We start from the raw sequence: 17,363 nt of genomic DNA on the forward strand, positions 1-17,363 counted from the left end.
CTAAATTCTATACAATATTTTTTACAAAAGAATCATGATTGGTAGCTCGAATTTCATCTTGCTTTGAATGGCTCAAATTTTGGTTTGCCAGTCGTCCAGCAAGAAAGCTAATAGCCGCGGTCAGCAAGATGATAACCGCGGTAAACAAGTGTTGCACTGGTCGTCTGGCAAACACAAATTTGGACCATTTGGGAAACTCAATTCGAGCCACCAATCTTCATTGTTAAGAAAAATCAAAAATTTTAAAATATTATAAAAAAATTTAATCAAAAAAAAAAAATTCATTGATAAAATATTTAAAAAGAAACCATATCTCTAAAATTAATATTATTTTAGATAATATCTTAATAATTTTGCATAAGATTGATTTCACACTGCATAAATAATGTAAAATTTATCATTTGAACTAATGTATTTATTGTTTGAGTTTTTTTTGTTAAAAAAAAAAATTTAATTTCTTTATTTTTTAAACTGAATAAACTCCTTGGATCCATGGAGCAATTCTTGAATATTGCACATATTTGTACTTGGGTCATGTTTTACTCTATAATTTAGATATATTTTCAATACTCTATGTTTTACTCTATAACGTGAGAGAATATTAAGATTTTTTTATTCGGTTCATCAATTTATATATATAAATATATAATAATAAAAAATTAGAGATTAACGTATTATATTTTACATGTGTTATTAAACCCTAACTTAGATCAATAAATATGTTTAAATGATAAATAGAAATTCTCTTCCCTCATGCTCTTGCCTCCATTTTTTCATCATTTTTTCTCTTTCATCAATGCTAGCTAGCATCACCCAACACCATAGCAATTTACAAAAAATGAATCTTTCTTTTGTTTCGTAAACATATTTGTGTATTAATTTTTTTAAAGAAAAATAAACATAATAACATTTTATATTTATAATATAAAAAAAATTTGACTTATAAAAATTACCAAATGCTACCTCATAAACATATAAAAAAAATTATCGTTTTTATCTTTTCACAATCCTATATTATTCTCAAATTTTAATTTTCATCTTTGAGTCTTTCAATTTCTTGTCAATGGATATTTAAAAAATAGGTCAATATTCATCACCTTATTAACAAATTTTTTTTAAATAAATATAAAAGTGCAAAAATATCTAATCATGTTACAATAAATTAAATTAGGTGATAGGGAATGAAAGATAAATAATTTATTTGAGAATAATAAACTATTTAAATTTGTCATTTCTTGCATCTAATTAAAATGAAATTTTATTTGAAGAAAGAAATTATTTGAAAATAATAAAATACTCAATAATTTGTTATTTATTACATCTAAAATCTATATCTCCATCTTTGTTTTTCGCATTTAAATTATTTTTATAAAATTAAATACTAAACTTAATTCAAATAAGAAACATGGATATTCATTCTTGTTTTTATTAATGATTGATTTTTTTTTTTAAACTTATAAAAATTCAAAAACTTATAGCGGAAAAAAATATAAAGTCAAGAAAATACAAAAAAAATTGTGAGAAATAAAATGATAATTTAATATATAGGTGGATTACACTTAGTTCCTTTGAGGTTATGAATAGTATTTAAAAGGTATTATGGTCATTTGTACAACCAAATTAATACTGTTTGGACAAAATTAACAGAAAAAATCTTAACAATGTTAGAAAAAATAAGAGAAGTCAATGTAATTTTAAAACTTATAGAAGATATCTTTATAATTGTAGATAAATGTAATTTATATATATATATATATAGTTGAGAGACATTGGGGCATGGGCTTGAATGATGGGCTCCATAACTTCCCCATGCTATGCAACAGTTGCAGAGGAGGCAGGCATGTGGTAGACTTCAATGGGTCATAGGAGAGGAGAAGGTTTCATTATTCATAGGTTGTTTCTCCGAGCAAAACAAATATTTAATAGAAAATTACGTATGAGTGAGACAGCTTTAAAATAATTATATTAAAAGTAATAATATTTTTGGATATAAGTTTGACGAAAGATTTGTATTAAATATAAGAGATTTATATCACCAAAAAAATATATTAAAATTTGAGAGAGTGTTTGGATTTGATAGTCCATCTTGAGATTGTTTTTGGTGATCTAAACCGTTTATCTTATAGAGCTCGTTGAGTAGAATATTTATGTAAAAAATAAAATAATTAGATATCAATAACTATATGTTTGAATCATATTTGTTTAAAAATAATTACAACAAATATAATTTTAAGAATAGTTATTCATATTTTGTAATATAAATTTGATTTAAACGCATAACTATCGATATCTGATAATCTTATTTTTTTCATAAATATTATTCTCAATAAGTCTTAAAACGTGAACGATTTAGATCATTAAAATTAATCTTAAAACAAGCTTACCAAGACCAAATACTTTCTCAAATTGAGATGGCTAATTTGAGAGAAGCCAAATCTAATGAGATTACGTTTCTACTACCAAATTAGAGAGAGAGAAATCTGAGTTTGAGAAAATCTAATAGGAGCTTTGTTTGTTTCCCAAAAAAAAAAAAAAAAACTTTTTTTATATAAAATATGTTTTTTTCCAATGAAATTATTGTGTTATAATCTGTAGTGCCAGTGTGGTGGTTGTCATTGGGTGGGTCTGTGGACTTTAATAAGTACAGTTGATTCAATCTGGGGTCTAATGGGGATTTAGGGGCCTTTTCCAAAGGAGGGGGGCTCAGGGTTTTACGTTGACCAATTTTCTTTTTAGGTATTTTAGTAATTTCTCTATTATTTTTGTATTGTCTTAATTCTATACTTATAAATTGATGAAAGGATGTTTTTTTAGGACAAATTATATAAATAGTCCCTATAGTTTGGGGCGTCTGTCACTTTGGTTCATGACTTTTTAATTGTGACACATTTGATCATGAATTTTGAATCTTGATCCAAATAAGGACAATTGAATATATAATTATATTTTTTAAGGATAAAATTGTCAATTTGATAAAATATAAATTAATTTAACAAAAATAAATGTCAAACAAATATTTTTGAATTTTTAAAAATTATTTCTACTTACTAAAAATAAAATTATGTAAAATTGATAAATCTTTTAAACATTTATTTATTTATTTTTATCAAATTAATTTTTATTATGTGTTTAGATGATGATCATGTAAAAGTAATTTTAAAAAATTAATCATGTAATTTTTATTAATTTTGTCATTGGTGGATAAAAATATTTTTTTGACATTTATTTTTGTCAAATTAGTTTATATTTTATCAAATTGACGATTTTACCCTTGAAAAATCTAATGATATTTTCAATTGTTCTTATTTGGAACAACATTCAAAATTCAGAGTCAAATGTGTCACAATTGAAAAATCAGTGACCAAAATAACACAAGTCCCAAACTATAGGGACTATTAGTGTAATTAATCCTTTTTTTTAAGTTAAGAGAGTTGTATCGTTTTATGATCATTGTTAATGTAAATGTAAATTACTACTACACACTCCACCAAACCTACCTCCACCACTCACTCCTATCACCTACTACACTCCACCAAACCTACCTCCACCACTCACTCCTATCACCTACTACACTCCACCAAACCTACCTCCACCACTCACTCCTCACCTCCTCTCCCAAAACCTCTCCTATATAATACATTCTTGTAATATACAAAATAGACAACAATCTTGTAACAACAAATCAATCAATAATACAATATTTTCTAACATGGTATCAGAGCAGGTTTAGAACCTACTATTTTTCGTTTAACCGGCGGGCGGCAATCTCGCCTTGGCCGCCCGCCGGACCTCAACCTAGTCCACTCGAATTTTCTACACATACCTTGAAATTTCCCTCCTAGTTTCTTTCTCTGGTGCAGACATCTCTGTAAAAGTCGGTGTGTGCTACGGCCAGCTGGGGAACAACCTGCGGTCTCCGTCGAAATCCGTAGAACTCAGAGCCAAGCGAGTGAAGCTCTACGATGCAAACCCACAAATCCTGAAGGCCCTGAAAGGCACCGATCTCCAGGTCTCAATCATGGCCCTGAAAGGCACCGATCTCCAGCTCCTCCCCAACATCTCCACTAACCAATCCTTAGCCGACGACTGGGTCCACACCAATGTCTTCTCTGTCTGTGTCATCAATGGCGGTGAGGGCAACAGTGGCTAGGTTTCCAATGGACCCAAACGCACTGGAGTCTTCGGGGCTGCCGTGGGGGGTGACAATAACGCCGTTCGCCGCCAAGGACGAGAGCGGAAACCCTCCCCTTTACAGATCGGACGGCCATCTTCTGCCGCGGTGTGAGTACTGCTGGGCCTACTACAACACCTACTGTGAGCAAGAACAGTGGGCTTGGACTTGCTCTCTCTGCGGCACTCTCAATGGCCTCTCTTCCCAGACTATCTCTTTGCCTCTTCTCTCTCTCTCTCTCACTTTGCACCCACTCTCTTTTGCTGGCCTCTCTTTTCCTTTCTTTTTATTTTATTATTCACTTCCACTATTTTCTTTTTTTTTTTCTTTAAGTAAAAGCCAGTGTATGTCTCCCCACCTTCGTATCTTTTATCTGCAGCGCCCATGCTTTCCATTAAAATATATTCTCTGTTCCACCGCCTGAACATCCTCCCCCACAACAATATATTCTCTGTTCTCTTTTTCTATTTTATTTTATTTATTTATTTATTTTTATTCTTATTATTATTAAACAACACCAAAACCATTCCCATATACCAGCGCCCATAGTTTCCATTACTATATTATTCTTATTATTGTTATTATTCTTCAAAAAAAAAAAAAAAAAAAAACAAAAAAAAAAACAAAAAAAAAAAAAAAAAAAAGCCGCAAGAAGATCTGCACACCAAACTCATTTTATTCATATCAGGGGATCAACCCCGATCACAATTTTACCACAAAAAAAAAAAAAAAAAAAAAAAAAAAAAAAAAAACCACAACAACAACCACAACAACACCACCAACAACAAACCACAACGGCTTTGTTTTCTTTCCTGCAGACGGCCACACCCCGACATCCCTTCTCTACTCTACTGCAGGTCTCTTCTTTTTGCCTCCGTCCTGGGCAGTCCTTGCCGGTGTTGCCTCCGTGTTTCCCACTCCACTGGGCATGATCAGTACACCCTGCTCCTCCACTGCAGCATATGGCGGCCCTCCAAATCGGAACATCACGGTGGCCTTCCGCTTCAGCTCCTTGTTTTCTGCCCTTAGCACGCTCATCTCTGCTCGCGCATCCTTATACATGCGTTGGAGCAGAGCCAGCTGGGAGTTTAAATGCTGCACCTCATTTGTCCTACTCTGCAGCCGGTTCGACAAGTTTGTGACCGCCGTCATGCTTTCCACACATGCCTTCAGAGTATACTGATTGGCCTCCACATCCGACTGCACAGCCATTTTTTGCTCCACCGACTGCATCGGAAAGTTCAACGGAGCAAACCCAGTGGTGTTTGGTTGAGGTTCACGGGACACCGCACCTGCTATCTCTCTTGTGGACTCGTTGAGGTCGGGAAAGAGAGTAAGTAGACCACGGGACGACGAAGCCATTTTCTCTCGCAACAGAGTGTTACAGAATATCTCTCACAAACAGAGTGTTACAGACTATCTCTCTCAGCAAAACGACCTCTCTTTCTCAGCAAAATGAAGAATTTTTCAGAGGTTTCTCTCAATTTTTCTGTCTCCGTTTCTGCCTCCTCCGCTTCGGTTTATAACGACCATGACCCAGAGACAGCCACGCGCATCGCGCGCCTTTTGACACCGACAACCTTGCACGCCTTTTCATGGCACGCCTTTTGATGCATTCGGGCACGCCTTTTGATGGCACGCCTTTTGAGGGTGCGGGCACACCTTTTGAGGGCACGACTTTTGAGGGCTCGATATCTGCATCCATGTATATTTTTTGGGCAGCCTATATACACACTCATACAGTGTCTTCTACACCGGTCAGCTTTATCAATCCCTTTGTTTCAACCTCAAATAGGTTTCTATCTTCACACCTATTTGAGTTTGAGGGGGGGTTATACCAGTATCATGTATAAGTCGCTCATGGCGCACTCCCTAAGTCGCCTCCTCGGTGCACCACCACAGCTTCTACATCGGTCCGACATGACCCCATAAACTGTCCCGACATTGATTCCGGTCAGCTTCTACAATGGTCCAACATGACCCCATAAACTGTCTTCTACAACGGTCTGACACGACCACACAGTGTCTTCTACATCGGTCCGACATGACCCCGTAAACTGTCTTCTACAACGGTCCGACATGACCCCGTAAACTGTCCTGCTACATCGGTCCGACATGACCCCGTAAACTGTCTTCTACAACGGTCCGACATGACCCCGTAAACTGTCCTGCTACATCGGTCCGACATGACCCCGTAAACTGTCTTCTACAACGGTCCGACATGACCCCGTAAACTGTCCTGCTACAACGGTCCGACATGACCCCATAAACTGTCTGCTACAACGGTCCGACATGACCCCGTAAACTGTCTTCTACATCGGTCTGACACGACCACACAGTGTCTGCTACAACGGTCCGACATGACCCCATAAACTGTCTGCTACATCGGTCTGACATGACCATACCGTGTCTCCTATCCTGTTTTATTTATCAGTTTATTTTTCTGTTTTGTTACTCTCTCCAAACTCAAGTTGGCTAGTACCTATCCTCCTTGAGTTTGAGGGGGGCTGTTAATGTAAATGTAAATTACTACTACACACTCCACCAAACCTACCTCCACCACTCACTCCTATCACCTACTACACTCCACCAAACCTACCTCCACCACTCACTCCTATCACCTACTACACTCCACCAAACCTACCTCCACCACTCACTCCTCACCTCCTCTCCCAAAACCTCTCCTATATAATACATTCTTGTAATATACAAAATAGACAACAATCTTGTAACAACAAATCAATCAATAATACAATATTTTCTAACAATCATAGCGAAAACTACAGTAACTGTGAACATAACCCTATTCTGAGATTAACCATGTAAATTATTGTATTCTTATATATGTTTGATTTGATTATCTTTTTGATTTGTTATTTTGTATCTCACTGCTCTTTAATTAGAAAGAACAATTTTCCTAACAACATGGCGAGAGAGTGATGGAGGTGGAGGCAACATAGGTATTAGGAGTGAGGGTGGTTGTGACAGTGGAGGGATGGTGATTGTAGTAATAATGTTGACATTGTACTTTTGCTAAGTTTTTAGGTCATGACCATTTTTCATTTTAAAATTATTTTTCTTCCAAATGAATAATAAGTTCATTTGAAAAAAAAATACAATAATGTAGTTTGTTTATTTATTCTTCCAAATAATATAATTCTTCCGTCTCAAATAATAGACTTTTATAGAAAATTTAACCTTTTTTTTAATAATACAATTATTGCATTTTAAAAAAATTAATTTTTCAAAATTATCCATTGATCGTATATTTTTTGAAAAATATTAATTGTTATAATTGTGCTTTTGGTGTTCTTAATGAATTTAAAATAAAGATAAAATAGAAAATTCATATTATTTTAGTCCTTGATTTTGTTAAAAAAAGACTAATATTTTGAAATAATAAAAAATAAATAAGAGATTTTGAGATGATGAAACAGTTTATTTATTTCTAAAAAATTAAATTGATCTTTTCTGGTGATTTGAGAAAAATACAATAAACATGAAAGAGGATGTCCAGTCGTAGTGGAGGCTCGTGAGTCGTGATGCTGAGTCAATGTACCCAATCAAGTAGGGTTCTCTGTTTTTGGGGTGCTCCGAATCCACAATCACTTTGGTAACTGTACATGACAACACACACCCTCTTCAATACCCAATAGGAATTGGGAGACACTGCCCCCAATCAAACTCTCTGTTTGGCTGCCAAGAAAATTTCGGGCTACATCTTGTGATAATAATGTAGTCATCCTTTACCGTTTAGATAATTTTTTTTTTCCAATTTATTAAGTTATTTCTGAATATGGTGTTACTGTTATGCACAATGTGCAGTGGTGATAGTTATGTGATTCGTATGACTCATTTTGAGTTTTATTTTCATTATTTAAATTATTTATTTTTAAAAAAATGTTGAATAGATTATATTTATAAAATAGTAAATTGATCGAATATTAATATCTCTTTTATCAAATCATATATATATATGTTTTAAATTAAATACAAATGTAATTTGATGAACGGATTATCGATATTCAATTAAATTAATTTTTTACAGATATATTTTTCTTGATGTTCTCTAAAAATTAAACAGCTTGGATAATCATTTTCAGTTTTCTGTTTATATTAACAAAAATTTTAAAAACTCAAATGAAAACTTGTTTGATAAAATTTTTGATTTATAAATCAGTGGTCTCAGTTTATAAATTTGGCCAAAAAATGAAAACACAAAAAATGTGTTTCCGTTTTGAGTTTTGAGTTTTTTTTTTTTTATCACCCAACACTAGTCATCACCCGCCACCATTTTCCACCACCGTCTTCCATCACCACCCACCTCCCACCACCACCTGCCACCACCACCCACCACCCACCACCACCACCCACCAGTCACCACCACCTACCACCACCCACCACCCACCACCCACCACCCACTCGCCACCACCACCCACCTCTTGCCGCCGCCGCCGCTGCCACCACCACCACCACCATTACCCACCACCCACCGGCCACCCACCTGCCACCACCACCCACCATCCACTCGCTACCACCTACTACCCGCCATCGTCACCCACCACCCACCCACCACTTGTTACCACCAACGCCACAACCACCCACTCGCTACCACCTGCCACCGTCACACATCCACCCACCTCCCACCGGCCACCACCCGCCATCCGCCACACACCTGCCACCACCACCCGCCACCACCACCACCCACTCGCTACCATCCACCACCCGCCACCGTCACCCACCCACCAACCACCACCACTACTACCACCATCATCCACCCGCCATCCGCCACCCACCTGCCACCATCACCCACCACTACCACCATTACCACCCACTCGCTACCACTCGTCACCGTCACCCACCCATCCACCCACCGCCACCCACCCGCCACCACCATCCACCCGCCATCCACTTGCCACCACCACCAACCACCCATCACCACCACCACCCACCACCCGCCCACGTCAGTCACCCACCCACCCACACACCACCACCCACCCGTTACCACCCCCACCACCCGTCATCTGCCACCCACCTGCCGCCACCACTAACCACCCACCACCGCCACCACCCACTACCACCAGCTACCCACCACCCATCGTCACCACTTTCTACCACTGTCGTCCGCCGCCACTTGCCACCACTTGCCATTTCTCACTCTTTTTTATATTTAATTTTTTTAAAAACATTTTGTCAATTACCAAACACGTTTGTAGTTTATATTTTTCTAAAAATAAACAAAAAATAATTTATAAAATTTTTATAAATATAAACTGAAAACGTAAACGTTACCAAACACACCCTATAAGTCTCACGAGCCACGCAACAATGACACCAAATTCATTATTTCACCTAATAAATTATAAACAAAAACTGCACAAAGTAATTTAACACATATTTTTAAATTAAAATAAATTATAAATAATTTATGTAAATTCGTGGGAAACAATTTTGTACTCACATCACATGGCATATTTTTGTCTATCTTCAATCTATCAACAAAAAGGAGCAATTTTCAGGTCAAAAATTCTCAAAAAAGGCCCTATTATAATTGACACAGATGGGGCCTAAAAATTGTGCCTCTGGAATCTCACCATTGCCTAAAAATTATTTGTTTTTGGGCCCCAAAATATGAAATAATTTATGACGCATTCACCAGTTATTCTAGTCACATTCTTGTAGGAAAAAATAAATAAAAAATAAAAAATAATGATCAAAGAAAAACAAAAGTTTAGGGCCCAGTACAATTTTCTTTTTATGTTGTTATTTTTTTTTTTTCAAAGAACATATTAAATTTGTTTAAATAATTGCTTTTTAGTAAAAATGGAAGGATCTTTGTTATCCATCATCCATTGGGCTTTGGGAACAAGCAAATAATGCGAAAAAAATTAGAATTTTAATACATATTTTAATATATTTTTCATATATTTCAATCTATTTTGAAATATTTATGATGATAAATGGTGTTCAATAGTAACAATTTTGGTTATAGGTACATAAGTAAGGGTCAATATGTGATTAGCTCATGAAAATAATGCCCAAGCTTGTTTAAAGGTTATACTTAATAAGCTTTTATCTCACAGCTCAATCATGATAAAAAAACTTTTAAGTCCATTGTCCAACGAGTTTGACCCAAACAAGTTAATAGGTCAACTTGAACCATAATAACGCTAGATAGAAATCTAGATAAAAACCTAAATGTTAGGGCCAAATGATAAACCTTACATAAATAGCTGGGTTTGGGAGGGAACATTGAGAAGGAGGTGAGGGAGGGGAGGGGGATTTGGTAAATTGGGATTAACTTTTTTTTGGCAACTTCTTATTGATTTTTTTATTTTTTATTTTTTATTTTATTTTTTTACTTTTACTTGACTATTAGAACTAAAAATGTTTAAAAAAAAAAAAAAGTGACTACTTTTTTTTTTGAAATTTTTTATTTTTTGAAAATATTTTTAACATCTTTCTACACTAAACGGATCAAAAAATTAATATAAATTTTTAAAAAACAATAAAAACAAAAAAAAATTAAAAATATATAAATACTTTTATGAGGAAAAATATCAAATTGGTGGTGTTTTGAAAAAATAGTTACAAAATGAAAATTTTATAAATATTAATAATTATAATTATAATTTTTTTATGAATTTATAATTTTTTTTTTTTTCATAAGTGGATCCCAAACCATGCCAGAGGGGGACATCAGAGAGAGAGAGAGAGAGAGAGAGAGAGATGCCAATGATTGATATGTTTGATACAGCATTTGAAGGCAGAGGCATTGAACAACCCTCCCTTTGCAGAATCTTATTAGTTTGGGACCAGTTGGGTCTTCAGGAAACATCTCATCCCACCATACATTCAAATTTCAATACAAACATGAGCAGTGGTAGAGGGCCACAAAAAGTGTGGTTCAAATGGCTCAAAACTGTTAAAACGATGTCGTTTTGGACATAAAACGACACAAAACGACGTCATTTTGACAGTTTTGAGCCATTTGAGCCACACTTTTTGTGGCCCTCAAACATTTTTCTACAAACATACGTGAGGAATGTTTGGGATTTCTTTTTGGGGGGTTTTATGATCTTTAATTTGATCTTAGCTCTTGATATATTGTGGAATCTATTTATGTATGTGTAAATCTCACATTATGAATAGTTGGAATAATAGTGAAAATTGTAAAAGTCATGTATGTGTGAAGATTTCTATCACAATTAAACACACGTACACCTATTTTAATAAGAGAGAGAGAGAGTAGTCCTCATTCTTATAAGTCTCATCTCATCTCAAATATTATTGGAAAAATTATATACTGACATGTGTCAATAAAAAACTATTTATAAATGGATGAAAAATATTATAAATATTAATAATTAGGTTAAGTTTAGCATATTGTAAAAAAGTCAAAAAATTAAAAAGTTACTCAAAAAGTTAAAAAGTTAACACTATTCACCAAAAGTCAACAATTATCGCTGCACAACACTCAATCCTAATTTTTCCTTACTAATCAATTTTTACAATTTTTTATTACGCATTTTTCCATAAAAAGTCAAAAAGTTAACCCAAACATCCATATTTTCTTTCTCAATTTTTTAGTCTAAAAAAAAAAATTAAAAAATACACTTATTTAAGACACCTCAAACAATCCCTTAATGTTATAAATTTTTTTCTTCTAACGGGTAATTTTTCCAATATTATTCACCACTTTCTCTCTTCCATCTCTCTCATACACTCCTACGCTTGTCAGCTTTTACAACTAGCAGCTGCCACCACTTTTTCCCACCAACTCTCATTCAACTTAAAATTTATAAATATGAGATAAAATATTTGGAAAATGATTTAGAGCCCTAAAATCCCTCCCCCTAATCCCCCTAATTTCCTTTTCTGGAAACTGTTTTCTTTTTTTTTTTTTTTTTTTTTTTACTTGAAATGGCATTTCGGGGGATTCGAGTTCCCCCGTTTTCGGGGGATGAATCACTGCCGAAAATATTTATAATTAATTGCATAACAGTTTGTTTGTAATCATAGATAAGAGCATTTTGAATCACATCTATTTGTGTGAGAATAAATAATTGATTACTATTTTGAAAGAAATGTACAATTTTGAAGCATATTTATAACTTATCTAAAGAGCACAAAGTTGTATTAGTTATATAATCCACGGCAGATATGAACAAATATGGTACAAAAATTATACAGTATTATGATTATGACTTTCAGTGATATTTCTTTTGCTAAAACTATATTTTAAAAAATTATTTATTTATTTATTTTATGACAACATGTTATGTTTTTTAGATAACTTATTTTTCTTTTGTAGTGAGTACGGTAGTCTTGCCTTTTCTAGTAACTGTAGATCTTTTTTTTAAGGACCAATTGTTTAGAGCAGGAGGACAAGTTACAGAAGAGCAATACCCTTTTGCCGTTTAAGATAAGTATGAAGGTTCCATCCATTCATTGTGTTATTGTGCCATTCCATTTAACTTTGCTTTGGGGTTGGTACAGTGAGAGAGAGAGAGAGAGAGAGAGAGAGAGCATTTGGTCCACCAGGTTTGCTTTGAACCTTTGATGATTTTATTTTGGTCAAATTACACTTGCCACCGCATGCATTTGTTTGAAAACACAGTGTCATCCCCTTATTTTTTTGAAATCACACTGATCCTTGTAAATAAACATTCTTAAATGGCATAGTGAAACTACTATTATACTCATTATTTTTTACATTTTTGTATTATCTATATTTTTCTCTCTCAGTATAATTTGGCCTATATATATATATATATATATGTATATAAAGTAGATAGACATCCTAGTCACCCTCCTCTGTCCTCTTTCTATAAAAACAGGGGATCAAAGGAGGGTGTTGGTGTTGTGAGTGAATGGACCCAACATCAGAGAGTGCAGAGCCTATCATTGTCCAATCCTTTGACCAATGGCTGTTGGTCCTATCCATCTCTTTGACCCTAATGGAAATAGGTCTGTGGTCTGATGGGCAGAGAGAGAGGCATCTTTAATTGTACACTCTCCTCTGAAGTGTGAAAAAGAAAAAGGAAAAAAAAAAAAAAGGGACATCTTTTCATTAACAGAGGAAGCTTATTGTCTAGTTCTGTCTATTTGGGTCATGTTGCCATTTGATGCTGCAACATAACCAAACCTCTTTATTGCTATGCACAAGCCAACTAATAAACATGGTAATTATAAATAAAATTTCATAGATAAACCAGATTGGTTTATTTCGGAAAATGTAAAAAAAATTAATTCTTTTACTTATTATGAAAAAATGCGTAAAAAATAAAGAGATAATATAATCCATATAAGTCTAAACTGATTTTTTTTGATACTTCTCAAAAGATAGTTGAAGGTATGCAAATTATGTATTTTTAATAAGTGAAATAGTCAAAAGTATACGTGTTTATAAATGAGCATGTAAAATTGTTATGTAATCAACCTAAAAAAATGTCTAGTATAAAAGAAAATATCTTTATTCTTTTTTTTTTTTTTTTTGGGTGTCTGAATATGAATCGACTTTGGGATGGTACAATTTCTCAAACCAATTTGAACTAGTGAAAGGTGCGAAGGGCTTCTAACTCAATAGCCTTACCCCACAACCATCTCATATGAGAGATTGGAACTTCAAACCTCGCCTTTGGGTGTGCAAAAGCTTTTTCAGCTCCTATCCTAGTGAATGGTGTAATTTTTCACCAAGATTTTTTACAAAGTCAAGTAAATTTTGAACAAGTTCTAAACTTCATTTCTTTTTGTTTTGTAATGTATGTGACATTTGTGTTATCAAACATCAACAGAGTAGACGGATAATCAACACATGTCCAATCTTTTGTATTCACAGCGACATTTTTTTTAACCAAGGGTTTGGCATGAATAGAGCAGCCTGCAATACACACACACACACACAAAAAAAAAAAAAAAAAAAAAAAAAGAGGAAAAAAGGAACATAAATTTTGAGAATTCAACAAGCACCACTCAGCAGCTGAGGACTTATCGTTGAATACTGGGAAAAAGGAAGACGTGAATCCCTGGACCAAGATTGGAACCCATATTCACTAAAGAATTGTCGGGGCCAGCTATGTTAGCCTAGAGTTTAGTGAGAAATGTAGTACCTATATCTGATTCGATCACTTGCTTGACCAAGAGTGGGAGTGTCACGTCCAGCATGTATGGAAAGAAGCTAATTGATGTGCTACGATGGCTGAGGAGGCCTCACATTCATCTCAAAGTAAATAGATCTTGCGGAGTACCCCACCTTTGTTGCAAATGGAGCTCGCTCAAGACCAGCAGATCCAAAAAGCAAAAACAAAAACCGCTCACTCTGAATGACACAAAGTTGGTTTTCAATCATACCCAAAACCAGGGAAATCAGAAAGAACCAGTGAACACATTTATTCTTGAACAAGGGTATAACGTTTTGTTTGGTTTTTAATTTTTTCTTAGGTCTAGTTTGCTTTGAAGCATACATGAAATTCTAGCAACATATTTGAAGATATTGGATCATGCAACTATAAATTTGAATGTCGAGGGAAATGAGTACACCTACTAATCCAAAATTCGCAAAGAAATTTACAATATGAAGGCTGCAATATTGGTTTTCCAACACGAACACATCTCATCTCAGAACAACATTCAACTTGTTCTGTACCTGTTCTCTTACATTCCACTGCACCAAAATAAAAACAAAAAAATTAGGGTCATCATTCATTAGAACAAATAAGAACAAAAAATCGTTCTAAGGAAAAAACCTGTAAGTCGTTAATTTGCTCATCTGTAAGTGAACGCTCCATGGAATGATATGCTATCCTGTAACAATGACTGGTCATTCCTTTCTTGTCGGTAAAGTTGTCGATCAGTTTCACCTGGCAGCAAAAGATGTATGAAACTGTTTTGTCAAACCGTAATTCATTAGAACCAAAGACTTCTGCTTATTTTTTTAATTACTTTAATAATAAGTTACAACCAATGTCCTACTATACATTTCGAAGTTCAAAAGTTTTTATTTAATACAAGGGTTTCGTGATTTGATAAAATTTAAAGCATTAAGATACTGAGCCGCATCAACAAATATTCTGAAAGGTTTCGCCAACTTCATAAAATTTTAAAGACCACCTTTTGGATAAGTTCCACATACACCACTACCACTTAATTTTATTTATTGGGGAAAAAATAGGCTAAAGTCCGATTAAAAATAATCCAAGCACGAATCTCCTCCATGTCTCCAGGCAACTCCATGAACAATTTCACAAAGATTGTTTGCGGTGAATGAATCATTGAACAACTTCATTGCGGTGAATGAATCCGGCAAACCACGATATTTTCTGTTCTTAGTGGAAGAGAACTGCTAACAGGTGCAAAAACCAAGTAAATGCAATATATGTAATTCAAGTTTAATATCTCAAAATCGAACAACAAACTCATGTCAAAGATTTTCCCAAGAGCATACTAAGGCATCTACGCCCTAAATATGAGAGACAATTCCACAGGAAATCTTATAGAAGTTATCCACACAAAATATCTTGCTAAAAAAACCTCGTCTGATGACCATCACCCGCCTTAAATGAGGCACGTTTATAGATGTTATCCCACACCTTCATGATACCCTTCCAAACTTCAATCCCATAAGGCCCTATAACGGTTCCTGCAGAATACTCTCCCCTATCAAACCCATACTTTCCCATCACCACGCTTCTCCATAATCTCTCCTCCTCACCAAAAAAAAAAAAAAACCATTTGCTTAGCAAAGTTTTTTTGAATAACACCATATCTTTTATGCCCAATCCTCCCCCTTCCTTGGGAAAATAAGGTACCGCCTTCCACTCCACTAGATCTTCCACCCCATCTCACTATAACAGAAAATACTCATCAACTTTTCCAACCCACGAGCCACAAACACAGTAATTGTAGAGAAGGACATGAAGTATGTAGGCAAGCTACACAAGGTGCTCTTAATAGAGAGATCCACTTGGGTGAACTTTTATTACTTATCAAAAAAAAGATCTAATCTAACTCTATTGTAATCTGCTTTCTGAAGTTCTTAATGGATCTTCTTATGGCTGTCCTCATACGTCTATATAGGTGAGCCATCTCACGCATTTGCAGGACAAAAGTCAACTCACATGAAGTTGCGACTAACGTGCTTTTAATTTGTATACCCTACATGGTTCTTCGTATGCAAAATCTACAGTAAAAAGTACTGAGAGTTGAGACCATATGCACCTCTATCTTCAGCTTCCAAACAAATTACTGATATACATCAAAATATTTTTAACTGACCTATAATACAAGATACATTTTATAAACTTCGTTTACCAATAGAGGTTAATCAACAAAGTCCCTACTAATTTTATGGCTCAGGCATCAGCTACAGGTTTAATTACACTCTCTTCAAGGTTGAACAGTGAACACTGAGCATAACAAGCAAAACCAACAGGATATAATAAATCTCAATAACCTAATTTAAACATAAGAAATATCAACATGACATTAACAAATTCAAGAATGAAGAGAAATACAAGGTTTCCAAAGAACAGCTTTTAAGAGGGATAAATCAAGTGTGTCATGCAAGTTCCTTAATGAATCCAAGGCTGTACCTGTTTAACAGAAACAATCGGGCAGAGATCATCAACCTTGTCACGTTTGTTTGAGTACATGGTGTCAAAGTAACTGTATATTGCATTCTTCAGAATCCCAATTGGATGCTGATCCCTCGTATGAAGTCGCATTCCAAGTTTAATAAATATTGAATCTGGAAGATTGATTGTTGAGTAATCCCTCACTACACGTACAAATTCAATTATCAAAGTATATCAGTCAAAAAAAAAAAAATCTGAAACCGTTTTAACAAACTCCTACTGGCAACAACCTTCTCTGTGCAATAGATGAAATACAAATTATAAAAGTTGCACCTCAAGTTGAAAAAATCACATCAATAACATTATTTTTCCAGTCATCCCCTAGAACGCCACTAACCAAAGACATCAATTCGGTTGATGAAATTTTCAAAACTAAACAAAAAAGGGTGTCATGACCTAGGAGCCCTCCTTGAGCCCCTCCTTAATTCCCTCCTTGCAGGGGCCTTCGGGTCCACTTTGAGGCCCAGTTTTGATAATCCGAACCGTTCATATTTTTAGATTTATTCAGTATATTATACCTGTAAAAAATCAAGTTGATCGGATATCAGAAAGTATGC

General features: G+C 34.6%; 1 protein-coding gene across 1 annotated transcript; it reads right to left on the reverse strand.

The window, feature by feature from the left end:
- Positions 1-13,976: 13,976 nt before the first annotated feature.
- LOC145799027 (phenylalanine--tRNA ligase, chloroplastic/mitochondrial-like) lies at positions 13,977-17,006 on the reverse strand. The gene is made up of 3 exons (XM_082888598.1): positions 16,765-17,006; positions 14,920-15,033; positions 13,977-14,837 (listed from the first exon to the last, which is right to left on the reverse strand). The coding sequence occupies exons 1-3, from the start codon at positions 16,894-16,896 to the stop codon at positions 14,787-14,789; spliced, it is 297 nt and encodes a 98-aa protein (XP_082744724.1). The 5' UTR covers positions 16,897-17,006; the 3' UTR covers positions 13,977-14,786.
- Between the last annotated feature and the right edge of the window lie 357 nt (positions 17,007-17,363).

The sequence above is a fragment of the Camellia sinensis genome, chromosome 9 (genome assembly GCF_055761805.1).
Source record: "Camellia sinensis isolate YWXY chromosome 9, ASM5576180v1, whole genome shotgun sequence".
Classification (NCBI taxonomy): domain Eukaryota; kingdom Viridiplantae; phylum Streptophyta; class Magnoliopsida; order Ericales; family Theaceae; genus Camellia; species Camellia sinensis.

What these genes read in the sequence shown, in the direction of transcription:
- LOC145799027 (XM_082888598.1), bottom strand. Translation starts at nt 16,896, where the DNA reads ATGCGACTTCATACGAGGGATCAGCATCCAATTGGGATTCTGAAGAAT. An exon ending in CGATTGTTTCTGTTAAACAG is followed by an intron (nt 15,034 to 16,764) that starts GTACAGCCTTGG and finishes TTTTGCTGCCAG; the next exon opens with GTGAAACTGATCGACAACTT. An exon ending in AGCAAATTAACGACTTACAG is followed by an intron (nt 14,838 to 14,919) that starts GTTTTTTCCTTA and finishes ATTTTGGTGCAG; the next exon opens with TGGAATGTAAGAGAACAGGT.